The sequence below is a fragment of the Salmo salar genome, chromosome 04 (assembly GCF_965601325.2).
Source record: "Salmo salar chromosome 04, fSalSal1, whole genome shotgun sequence".
Classification (NCBI taxonomy): Eukaryota; Metazoa; Chordata; class Actinopteri; order Salmoniformes; family Salmonidae; genus Salmo; species Salmo salar.
In genome coordinates, this window is record NC_138294.1 from 85,000,537 (window position 1) to 85,014,106 (window position 13,570).

The 13,570-nt window shown below is 45.4% G+C and overlaps 1 protein-coding gene across 2 annotated transcripts in view; it reads left to right on the forward strand.

Moving 5' to 3' along the window:
• The first annotated feature begins 5,274 nt into the window (after window positions 1-5,274).
• The window catches only part of LOC106603895 (actin-binding LIM protein 3), a 146,131-nt gene continuing 137,835 nt past the window's right edge, over window positions 5,275-13,570 (forward strand). For both annotated transcript variants that reach the window (XM_014198108.3, XM_082974768.1), the window contains exon 1: window positions 5,275-5,821. In XM_014198108.3, coding sequence (XP_014053583.1) covers window positions 5,809-5,821 — 13 coding nt within the window. In that variant the 5' untranslated portion in view covers window positions 5,275-5,808. The remainder of the gene's footprint in view (window positions 5,822-13,570) is intronic.

Genomic DNA, 13,570 nt, shown 5'->3' on the forward strand with positions numbered 1-13,570 from the left:
CTGTATATCAGACAGTGTTGGGTCCATACTGTATATCAGACAGTGTTGGGTCCATACTGTATATCAGACAGTGTTGGGTCCATACTGTATATCAGACAGTGTTGGGTCCATACTGTATATCAGACAGTGTTGGGTCCATACTGTATATCAGACAGTGTTGGGTCCATACTGTATATCAGTGTTGGGTCCATACTGTATATCAGTGTTGGGTCCATACTGTATATCAGTGTTGGGTCCATACCGTACATCAGACAGTGTTGGGTCCATACTGTATATCAGTGTTGGGTCCATACTGTATATCAGATAGTGTTGGGTCCATACTGTATATCAGACAGTGTTGGGTCCATACTGTATATCAGACAGTGTTGGGTCCATACTGTATATCAGACAGTGTTGGGTCCATACTGTACATCAGTGTTGGGTCCATACTGTACATCAGACAGTGTTGGGGCCATACTGTATATCAGTGTTGGGTCCATACTGTACATCAGACAGTGTTGGGTCCATACTGTATATCAGTGTTGGGTCCATACCGTATATCAGACAGTGTTGGGTCCATACTGTATATCAGTGTTGGGTCCATACCGTACATCAGACAGTGTTGGGTCCATACTGTATATCAGACAGTGTTGGGTCCATACTGTATATCAGACAGTGTTGGGTCCATACTGTATATCAGACAGTGTTGGGTCCATACTGTATATCAGTGTTGGGTCCATAATGTATATCAGACAGTGTTGGGTCCATACTGTATATCAGTGTTGGGTCCATACCGTACATCAGACAGTGTTGGGTCCATACTGTATATCAGTGTTGGGTCCATACTGTATATCAGACAGTGTTGGGTCCATACTGTATATCAGTGTTGGGTCCATACCGTACATCAGACAGTCTTGTGTCCATACTGTACATCAGACAGTGTTGGGTCCATACTGTACATCAGTGTTGGGTCCATACCATACATCAGACAGTGTTGGGTCCATACCGTAAATCAGACAGTGTTGGGTCCATACTGTATATCAGACAGTGTTGGGTCCATACTGTATATCAGACAGTGTTGGGTCCATACTGTATATCAGACAGTGTTGGGTCCATACTGTATATCAGACAGTGTTGGGTCCATACTGTATATCAGACAGTGTTGGGTCCATACTGTATATCAGACAGTGTTGGGTCCATACCGTATATCAGACAGTGTTGGGTCCATACTGTATATCAGACAGTGTTGGGTCCATACTGTATATCAGTGTTGGGTCCATACCGTACATCAGACAGTGTTGGGTCCATACTGTATATCAGTGTTGGGTCCATAAAGTATATCAGATAGTGTTGGGTCCATACTGTATATCAGACAGTGTTGGGTCCATACTGTATATCAGACAGTGTTGGGTCCATACTGTATATCAGACAGTGTTGGGTCCATAATGTACATCAGTGAGTGTTGGGTCCATACTGTATATCAGACAGTGTTGGGTCCATACTGTATATCAGACAGTGTTGGGTCCATACTGTATATCAGACAGTGTTGGGTCCATACTGTATATCAGACAGTGTTGGGTCCATACTGTATATCAGACAGTGTTGGATCCATACTGTATATCAGACAGTGTTGGGTCCATACTGTATATCAGACAGTGTTGGGTCCATACTGTATATCAGACAGTGTTGGGTCCATACTGTATATCAGACAGTGTTGGGTCCATACTGTATATCAGACAGTGTTGGGTCCATACTGTATATCAGACAGTGTTGGGTCCATACTGTATATCAGTGTTGGGTCCATACTGTATATCAGTGTTGGGTCCATACCGTACATCAGACAGTGTTGGGTCCATACTGTATATCAGTGTTGGGTCCATACTGTATATCAGATAGTGTTGGGTCCATACTGTATATCAGACAGTGTTGGGTCCATACTGTATATAAGACAGTGTTGGGTCCATACTGTACATCAGTGTTGGGTCCATACTGTACATCAGACTGTGTTGGGTCCATACTGTATATCAGTGTTGGGCCCATACCGTACATCAGACAGTGTTGGGTCCATAATGTATATCAGACAGTGTTGGGTCCATACTGTATATCAGTGTTGGGTCCATACCGTACATCAGACAGTGTTGGGTCCATACTGTATATCAGTGTTGGGTCCATACTGTATATCAGACAGTGTTGGGTCCATACTGTATATCAGTGTTGGGTCCATACCGTACATCAGACAGTGTTGGGTCCATACTGTATATCAGACAGTGTTGGGTCCATACTGTACATCAGTGTTGGGTCCATACCGTACATTAGACAGTGTTGGGTCCATACTGTACATCAGTGTTGGGTCCATACTGTATATCAGACAGTGTTGGGTCCATACTGTACAACAGACAGTGTTGGGTCCATACTGTATATCAGACAGTGTTGGGTCCATACTGTATATCAGACAGTGTTGGGTCCATACTGTATATCAGACAGTGTTGGGTCCATACTGTATATCAGACAGTGTTGGGTCCATACTGTATATCAGTGTTGGGTCCATACTGTATATCAGTGTTGGGTCCATACTGTATATCAGTGTTGGGTCCATACCGTACATCAGACAGTGTTGGCTCCATACTGTATATCAGTGTTGGGTCCATACTGTATATCAGATAGTGTTGGGTCCATACTGTATATCAGACAGTGTTGGGTCCATACTGTATATCAGACAGTGTTGGGTCCATACTGTACATCAGTGTTGGGTCCATACTGTACATCAGACAGTGTTGGGGCCATACTGTATATCAGTGTTGGGTCCATACTGTACATCAGACAGTGTTGGGTCCATACTGTATATCAGTGTTGGGTCCATACCGTATATCAGACAGTGTTGGGTCCATACTGTATATCAGTGTTGGGTCCATACTGTATATCAGACAGTGTTGGGTCCATACTGTATATCAGTGTGGGTCCATACTGTACATCAGACAGTGTTGGGTCCATACTGTATATCAGACAGTGTTGGGTCCATACTGTATATCAGACAGTGTTGGGTCCATACTGTATATCAGACAGTGTTGGGTCCATACTGTATATCAGTGTTGGGTCCATACTGTATATCAGTGTTGGGTCCATACTGTATATCAGTGTTGGGTCCATACTGTATATCAGACAGTGTTGGGTCCATACTGTATATCAGACAGTGTTGGGTCCATACTGTATATCAGACAGTATTGGGTACATACTGTATATCAGTGTTGGGTCCATACCGTATATCAGTGTTGTGTCCATACTGTATATCAGACAGTGTTGGGTTCATACTGTACATCAGACAGTGTTGGGTCCATACTGTACATCAGACAGTGTTGGGTCCATACTGTACAACAGACAGTGTTGGGTCCATACCGTACATCAGACAGTGGTAGGTTCATACCGTACATCAGACAGTGTTGGGTCCATACCGTACATCAGACAGTGTTGGGTCCATACCGTACAACAGACAGTGTTGGGTCCATACTGTACATTAGACAGTGTTGGGTCCATACTGTACAACAGACAGTGTTGGGTCCATACTGTACATCAGACAGAGCAGAAAAGTAAATAAAAACAATATGGGGATGATGAGGTCGGTAGATTGGATGGACTATTTACAGATGGATGTCAACTAAATCATCTATCATCTAAATGGTTAATGCAATCTGGAATCCTTGGGACGTCCCTACCCTAAACCCTAACCTTAACCCCTACCCTAACTCTAACCCTCATCTTAACCATTTTAAATGTCATCTTCAATGGGGTAGGGATGTCCCAAGGATAGCAATGACTGTATTTAAATGACCGCTAGATGCAGTGTTGTTGGCGAGTATTCAGACCCCTGTAGCGACACATTTTCAAAAAAGCGACTAGCGACAAATCTAGCGATTTTTCTGGTGTTATTGGAGACTTTTGGAGACTCTGACGTGAAACCACGTATCGTTCTTACTCTTCTCAACGAGCAGCGGGTGCTGCCGTGGGCCCCACCCCCGTCCCAAAGCACTCACAGGCGTCCCAGTCCTCGCGCACCAATCCCTCCCAGCTGCATTCAGAGCAGATGTTCACCCCTCCGCGTCCAGACTGCAAATGAATCGCGCATGCGGGAAGCCGCCGCTGGCTGATCCCGCCCTGGCTTACATAAAAAAAATAACAATTAACCTGAATTAGAGCCAGACTAGTTATCAACATTTTCTCACATTGCCATTGACAGTTTTTTCTATTGTCTCTTTTTGGTCCATTTAAATTGTTAATGTAGATTGTATACAAAAAAAATGTGAAACATGTTATGGTTAAAAATGTTTTACTGTGACTTGTTGTAGGCTCCTAAGTGGACCAAACCAAACCAAATTAAGAAAACTAAACTAAAAAACTAAAAATAAATAAATAAATAAATAATTAAATTAAAAATAAAATAAAAAACGAAGTAACTCCGCCAGAGTGTCTCTTTTGGGTGACTTTTGGCGGTCCCAAGCCCGGATAAAGGAGGAGGGTTGGAATTGTGACAAAAAAACCAAAAAAAAGAATCGACAGAAGAAAGTTCATTTGTAGTTCTGAACATATTTAGGATGTTTTTCACACTTTTTGTCTCTCCCACGACGTTATTCCTCTCTCCTACAGCGTCCATCACAATTACATGCACATGGCCAATTATGTAAATTGGGTGATGACGTCATTTTGGAAACTTCTAGCGACTTTTAGGACAGCCAATAGCTACTTTCCTTACTGAGGAGTTGGCAATACTGACTAACTAGTTGTCCTTACTAAATGCATAACCATTATAACTTTCATCTGCTCCGATGTCTCCTAAATTATTGGATTCAATAATTTGAAATGATTAGGCTGTGTTAGATATTATATTCCCTGTCCTCACCAAAGTCCATATTAATAGGTATGTAATAATTATTGAAATAATGACGTGGAAAAACTGTAGGTTGCCTAAATCTTCGAGTTCAATAGACATCTTCTCTTCTTAGTCATGCATGTGGCTAGGAGTAAGTATCCTAAGCTTAAATGTACATTAACTATTTTTTGGGTTCTGATAATTACAAAAAGGTAAACTTGCATACTACCTACCGAGAACCGACGTTTCCATGTCATGTGCTGACACTCAGACACCCACATGTGGGTTTATCCTTCCTGCCAAAGAAACGTAGAAGACTACCTACCGCATGTTCCTCTTAAATGGAGTTGTGTAAAAGCATGTTCCACCACTGCTCGGCGCTCGCGTGCCATTTCGGTCCAACTGCCGCTCCATCCTGCCACTGCGCTCAGATCCGATCGAGCTCAGGTCATCCGAAAAGCTTCCACTCACCAAAGCGCATTGACAGCAACGATGTACAAGTAGCCTACCATCGAAAGCGCAGCCTCTTTACTGTATTCCTCAGAAGAAAGGATGCGGTGATGATGGAACAAGACAGAGCAGCTCTGTAGTAGCCTACTGTACAACAATTCCAATCCGGATTTACGTGAAATCCTCAACAGTCTCTACAAGAGCATTGTTGTAATCGGCTTCTGAACAGAGGGAACACCCCGTCTTTCCAATCAGGTTTCAGATTGATTCTTCACCTTGCTTAGAGAGAGAGGACAGGCACTCTGGACTGTATTCGGAGCTGAGAGAAGGCTGAGGAGTTTGGAGCTGCTCTGAGCTGAAAGCCTACAAATGAAATATGCCAGCCTTGCTCTAGTATTTCCCATTATTTTTGTTTTATTTTCTACCTATTACACAGCAGGACATGGTGCATATGACAACTGTATTTATCCAGTAACCTAATAGTTTGAGGGTATCACTTTTCGAATGCCAACTCAGCAATGAACACTAATGGTAAGTAGCCTATACTTCCTGTTATAATTTTGTAATTATGTTTTTCATTACATTGTTATACCTTTGTAAACAAAGTGAATTCAGAGAAAGGCATTGAACCTTCATACATGTAACAAGGAAACTTAAGTTACTAAACCTGATTTTGCAGTATTTACTGTGGCAATGAATGTGGATGTAACCTACTAGAGAATAAGGCTCAGTGGTGCTTTAGGTTTGCTAGTGAGGGGAAGTGGAGGTATGGAATCGTTTTTTAGGGGTTACACTCAGTACTGTAACACCTGCACATTCTAAATGACCCTCACCTACTCTCTCCCTCTCTCGCTCTATCTCTCTCTCTCTGTCTCTCTGTGTGTGTGTGTGTGTGTGTGCTCTCTCTCTGTATCTCTCTCTTTCACTCTCTCTTTCATGTACACAGACAAACCCACTCAATCAGTTCAATTGTTTATTTCATCTTACTCAGGTTGATTTGTCTCAAAGTGCTTCCGTGTGCTAGACTGTGGGGTGGGACAAGGTGTAGCCATATCCTATAATTGAACTACTTGACACTCACACTGAGATTCATCTTGGGAGAGATTTCTCGCAATTCCGAATGGAGGGGGGTGGTTTTAGTGGTGGAATTATCATCAACAAGCCATGCAGGTTTAGTAAGACCCTCCTACATCCAAATCAACAGCAGGGAATCGGCTTGGGATGGTTTAACCTCTGTCAGACGGCTTGGGATGGTTTAACCTCTAGCAGACGGCTTGGGATGGTTTAACCTCTAGTCAGACGGCTTGGGATGGTTTAACCTCTAGTCAGACGGCTTGGGATGGTTTAACCTCTAGCAGACGGCTTGGGATGGTTTAACCTCTAGCAGACGGCTTGGGATGGTTTAACCTCTAGTCAGACGGCTTGGGATGGTTTAACCTCTAGCAGACGGCTTGGGATGGTTTAACCTCTAGCAGACGGCTTGGGATGGTTTAACCTCTAGCAGACGGCTTGGGATGGTTTAACCTCTAGCAGACGGCTTGGGATGGTTTAACCTCTGTCAGACGGCTTGGGATGGTTTAACCTCTAGCAGACGGCTTGGGATGGTTTAACCTCTAGCAGACGGCTTGGGATGGTTTAACCTCTAGCAGACGGCTTGGGATGGTTTAACCTCTGTCAGACGGCTTGGGATGGTTTAACCTCTAGCAGACGGCTTGGGATGGTTTAACCTCTAGCAGACGGCTTGGGATGGTTTAACCTCTAGCAGACGGCTTGGGATGGTTTAACCTCTGTCAGACGGCTTGGGATGGTTTAACCTCTGTCAGACGGCTTGGGATGGTTTAACCTCTAGCAGACGGCTTGGGATGGTTTAACCTCTAGCAGACGGCTTGGGATGGTTTAACCTCTAGCAGACGGCTTGGGATGGTTTAACCTCTAGCAGACGGCTTGGGATGGTTTAACCTCTAGCAGACGGCTTGGGATGGTTTAACCTCTAGCAGACGGCTTGGGATGGTTTAACCTCTAGCAGACGGCTTGGGATGGTTTAACCTCTGTCAGACGGCTTGGGATGGTTTAACCTCTAGCAGACGGCTTGGGATGGTTTAACCTCTAGCAGACGGCTTGGGATGGTTTAACCTCTAGCAGACGGCTTGGGATGGTTTAACCTCTGTCAGACGGCTTGGGATGGTTTAACCTCTAGCAGACGGCTTGGGATGGTTTAACCTCTAGCAGACGGCTTGGGATGGTTTAACCTCTAGCAGACGGCTTGGGATGGTTTAACCTCTGTCAGACGGCTTGGGATGGTTTAACCTCTGTCAGACGGCTTGGGATGGTTTAACCTCTAGCAGACGGCTTGGGATGGTTTAACCTCTAGCAGACGGCTTGGGATGGTTTAACCTCTAGCAGACGGCTTGGGATGGTTTAACCTCTAGCAGACGGCTTGGGATGGTTTAACCTCTAGCAGGCTTTGGGGTGAATTAATATTCTTTTATTCAATCAATCAATCAATCATTGATGGGTGGGGTATGATATTGGTTTGCGTTTATTCATTGATCTCAGTGTTGATGAGTGCGCTTTCTGGTCTGGGATTTGTCAATGCAAATATTATGCAGAATGCCTTGAGGATGATTGATGGAATACTACAAAGACACCTTTTGAATGTGAATCATTTCTCATTGTTAGTATCAATCTCCTGCCTCTACATAACTGTCTCAGTTGCCTGTAAATTCACAATATAACTCTAGCATTTACAGATATTTCTAGTAACATCTTTCTAGCATTTACTCAGCTCTATGAATGATCGTGTGTTGTGTTCTCTGACAGCGTAGAATAGATGACAGAGTCAATCTCCTGTGTTCCCTCTGCTGTAGAAAATGTCATCACGCCAAAATATTGTTCTCTGGTGCTGTGGTGACACGGCAGCCAAACAAGAGGATTGAGCAGCGCTCCTGCAGCCTAGTGCTGCCCTGGTCTGACTGACTGGCTGACTGACTGCTGCAGCCTAGTGCTGACCTGGTCTGACTGACTGGCTGACTGACTGGTTGCTGCAGCCTAGTGCTGACCTGGTCTGACTGACTGGCTGACTGACTGGTTGCTGCAGCCTAGTGCTGACCTGGTCTGACTGACTGGCTGACTGACTGGTTGCTGCAGCCTAGTGCTGGCCTGGTCTGACTGGCTGACTGACTGACTGGTTGCTGCACCCTAGTGCTGACCTGGTCTGACTGACTGGCTGACTGGTTGCTGCAGCCTAGTGCTGGCCTGGTCTGACTGGCTGACTGACTGACTGGTTGCTGCAACCTAGTGCATCCCTGGTCTGACTGACTGGTTGCTGCAGCCTAGTGCTGACCTGGGCTGACTGACTGGCCGACTGACTGGTTGCTGCAGCCTAGTGCTGCCCTGGTCTGACTGACTGGCTGACTGACTGGTTGCTGCAGCCTAGTGCTGGCCTGGGTCTGACTGGCTGACTGACTGACTGGTTGCTGCAGCCTAGTGCTGGCCTGGCCTGGTCTGACTGGCTGACTGACTGACTGGTTGCTGCAGCCTAGTGCTGACCTGGTCTGACTGACTGACTGACTGGTTGCTGCAACCTAGTGCTGCCCTGGTCTGACTGACTGGCTGACTGACTGGTTGCTGCAGCCTAGTGCTGGCCTGGTCTGACTGGCTGACTGACTGACTGACTGGTTGCTGCAGCCTAGTGCTGGCCTGGCCTGGTCTGACTGGCTGACTGACTGACTGGTTGCTGCAGCCTAGTGCTGACCTGGTCTGACTGACTGACTGACTGGTTGCTGCAACCTAGTGCTGCCCTGGTCTGACTGACTGGTTGCTGCAGCCTAGTGCTGACCTGGGCTGACTGACTGGCCGACTGACTGGTTGCTGCAGCCTAGTGCTGCCCTGGTCTGACTGACTGGCTGACTGACTGGTAGCTGCATCCTAGTTCTGGCCTGGGCTGACTGACTGGCTAACTGACTGACTGGTTGCTGCAGCCTAGTGCTGCCCTGGTCTGACTGGCTGACTGACTGACTGGTTGCTGCAACCTAGTGCTGGCCTGGTCTGACTGACTGGCTGACTGACTGGTAATCCAGCAGGCTACTGTTGCCGCTAGCACGTGCCCTTGCGCCTCACGTTACAATCGCTCTATTTTGGCCCAATGTCATCTCTGTAATTATTTTGTTGTGCAGCTGACAAGCAAGAAGAGAGTGTGTTTGTGTCTGTGCCACCTCTACCACATATACACCTACACCTGGTAATGTTATCGTTCAGCTCAGCAGGTGGTTAGAGTAAGCCACAGCCAGGGCTGTACTCTAGCAAAGTTCATGACCTCAATATCAAAGTGCATATATGGATATATGTTCCACGTCAGCTGTAGCCAGCTCTGTTGATAATCCAAGGGTCCTTAAGAATATTGAGAAAACGCAGAAAAGTTCCACATTAACAGCATTTCTTAGACATGACTATTATCCCAATTGTAACGGAATACGCCGGGAGTCAGAAAGCAGGTGCAGAAGGTGAATTTAATAAAGAAACGATACAGATGAACAAACATGAGAAGCGTACAGAACGTGAGAGAAGACAATACTACCTAATGACTGCCATCAACTAAGGGGCTAAATAAAGTAATCACAGAGAAAATGATAACCAGGTGTGCGTAATGATGGGGAGCAGGTGTGCGTAATGATAGTTGCCAGGGCCTGTGGTTAGTAGACCGGTCGACGTCGAGCGCCGGAGGAAGGGAGCAGAAGTAGGCGTGACACCAAGTGTCTGATGTGATTGTGTAAAACTGCTTTGTCAGAGAAAGCTGTCTCCATTGGTGGTCAGTGTGGTAATAACAAATGTGTTAAAAGCACATCAGTAGCTGCTAATAGCCTGCTATTCATCATATCAGTCATGCTTGTCCAGACCAGGGGGGGGTAATAACACCACGCCACTCTTTAACCACACTGACTGGGATTTTATTATAGTTCTGTTTAGCATTAGCAAGGCAAAGAATCGAGTGGTGCATCATGTTTGACGCCGATAGCTAGCCCTGATCTCTCTGAATGGGCATGCAATGTCATCCCAGATCGCACATGTCATTATGACACACTTCAGAGGTAGCCACAAACTGCTCACTGTGTACAGTAAGTATGCTGCCCTCCCTCTCTCCGTCTCTCCCCCTCCCATCTCTCTTTCTCTCTCTCCATCTCTCTCTCTACCCTATATCTCTCTCCCTTCTTTCTCTTACTCTCTCTCTCGACACATATCAACACCATCATCCCAGACAACCTACACCCACTCCAATTCGCATTCCGCCCCAACAGATCCACAGATGACACCATCTCAATTGCACTTCACACTGCCCTCTCCCACCTGGACAAGAGGGGAAATAACTATGTGAGAATGCTGATCATAGACTTCCGCTCAGCGTTCAACACCATAGTCCCCTCCAAGCTCATCACCAAGCTGGGGATCCTGGGACTGAACCCCTCCCTCTGTGTCCTGGACTGCATTATGGGCCGTCCCCAGGTGGTGAGGGTAGGCAACAACACTTCCACCACGCTGACCCTCAACACGGCTTCCCTCAGGGTGTGTGCTTGCTCCTCTCCTGTACTCCCTCTTCACTCACGACTGCGTGGCCACGCACGACTCCAACACCATCATCAAGTTTGCTGACGAAGCAATGGTGGTAGGCCTGATCACCGACGGCGATGAGTCATAGACTTAGCAGTGTGTTTCCAGGACAACAACCTCTCCCTCAACGTCAGTAAGACCAAGGAGGTGATCGTGGACTACTGGAGAAAGACGGGAGAGCACGCCCCCATCCACATCGACGGGGCTGTTGTGGAGCAGGTCAAGAGCTTCAAGTTCCTTGGCGTCCACATCACTAAGGACCTAACATGGTCCACACATACACGCACAGTCATGAAGAGGACACGACAGCGCCTCTTCACCCGCAGGAAGCTGAAAAGATTTGGTATGGGCCCTCGGATCCTCCAAAAGTTCTACAGCTGAACCATCAAGAGCATCCTGACTGGCTGCATCACCGCTTTGTATGGCAAATACACCGTCCTTAACCGCAAAGCGCTACAGAGGGTGGTGTGGACAGCCCAGTACATCACTGGGGCCGAGCGATCCAGGACCTCTATATCAAGCGGTGTTAGAGGAAGGCCCAAAGAATTGCCAAAGAATCCAGCCACCCAAGCCATAGACTGTTCACTCTGCTACCGGCCGGCGAACGGTACCGGAGCAATGGCTTTCGGACATACAGGCTCTGAGACAGCTCCTACCCCCAACCAATAAGACTGCTAAATAGCCAGACTGGTAAATAGCCAATTAATGGTACCCTAATTATCTACACTGACTCTACGAACACTCACTAGACTATATATACACGCCATATACACACTCACTAGACTATACATACACGCCATATACACACTCTCAAAACTATACAGTTGAAGTCGGAAGTTTACGTACACCTTATTCAATACATTTAAACTCAGTTTTTCACATTTCCTGACGTTTAATCCTAGCAAAGATTCCCTGTTTTAGGTCAGTTAGGATCACCACTTTATTTTAAGAATCTAAAATGTCAGAATAATAGTTGAAAGAATGATTTATTTCAGATTTGATTTCTTTCATCACATTCCCAGTGGGTCAGAAGTTTACATACACTCAATTAGTATTTTGTAGCATTGCCTTGTGGTATTGCCTTAAATTATTTAACTTGGGACAAACGTTTTTCCACAACCTTCCCACAATAAGTTGGGTGAATTTTGGCCCATTCCTCCTGACAGAGCTGGTGTAACTGAGTCAGGTTTGTAGGTCTCCTTGCTCGCACAAGCTTTTTCAGTCCTGCCCACAAATTTTCTATAGGATTGAGATCAGGGCTTTGTGATGGCCACTCCAATACTTGACTTGACTTTGTTGCCCTTATGCCATTTTGACACAACTTTGGAAGTATGCTTGGGGTCATTGTCCATTTTGGAAGACCCATTTGCGACCAAACTTTAACTTCCTGACTGATGTCTGAAGATGTTGCTTCAATATATCCACATAATTTTCCTGCCTCATGATGCCATCTATTTTGTGAAGTGCACCAGTCCCTCCTGCAGCAAAGCACCCCCACAACATGATGCTGCCACCCCTATGCTTCAGGGTTGGGATGGTGTCCTTCGGCTTGCAAGCCTCCCCCTTTTTCCTCCAAACATAACGATGGTCATTATGGCCAAACAGTTCTATTTTTGTTTCATCAGACCAGAGGACATTTCTCCAAAAAGTACGATCTTTGTCCCCATGTGCAGTTGCAAACCGTAGTCTGGCTTTTTTATGGCAGTTTTGGAGCAGTGGCTTCTTCCTTGCTGAGCGGCCTTTCAGGTTATGTAGATATAGGACTCGTTTTACTGTGGATATAGATAATTTTGTACCTGTTTCCTCCAGCATCTTCACAAGGTCCTTTGCTGTTGTTCTGGGATTGATTTACACTTTTCACACCAAAGTATATTCATCTCTAGTAGACAGAACGCGTCTCCTTCCTGAGCGGTATGACAGCTGCGTGGTCCCATGGTGTTTATACTTGCGTACTATTGTTTGTACAGATGAACGTGATACCTTCAGGCATTTGGAAATTGCTCCCAAGGATGAAAAAGATTGTGGAGGTCTACAATTTTCTTTCTGAGGTCTTGACTGATTTCTTTAGATTTTCCCATGATGTCAAGCAAAGAGGCACTGAGTTTGAAGGTAGGCCTTGAAATACATCCATAGGTACACCTTCAATTGACTCAAATGATGTAAATTAGCCTATCAGAAATTTTCCAATCTGTTTAAAGCACAGTCAACCTAATGTATGTGAACTTCTGACCCACTGGAATTGTGATACAGTGAATTGTAAGTGAAATAATCTGTCTGTGAACAATTGCTGGAAAAATTACTTGTGTCATGCACAAAGTAGATGTTCTAACCGACTTGCCAATACTATAGTTTGTTGACAAGACATTTTTGGAGTGGTTGAAAAACGAGTTTTAATGACTCCAACTTAAGTGTATGTAAACTTCCAACTTCAACTGTATATACACATTCACTCACACACTACATTGACACTCCCACACAAAACTCACACACATTTAAATACACTACATATATATGCACACACACACTTTTACACTCATCATTTGCTACTGATGCTCTGTTCTTTATTTTACTCTTATTATTATCTATCCTGATGTCTAGTCACTTTACCCTGCCTTCATGTACTTATCTACCTCAAATACCTTATTATTATCTATCCTGATGTCTAGTCACTTTACC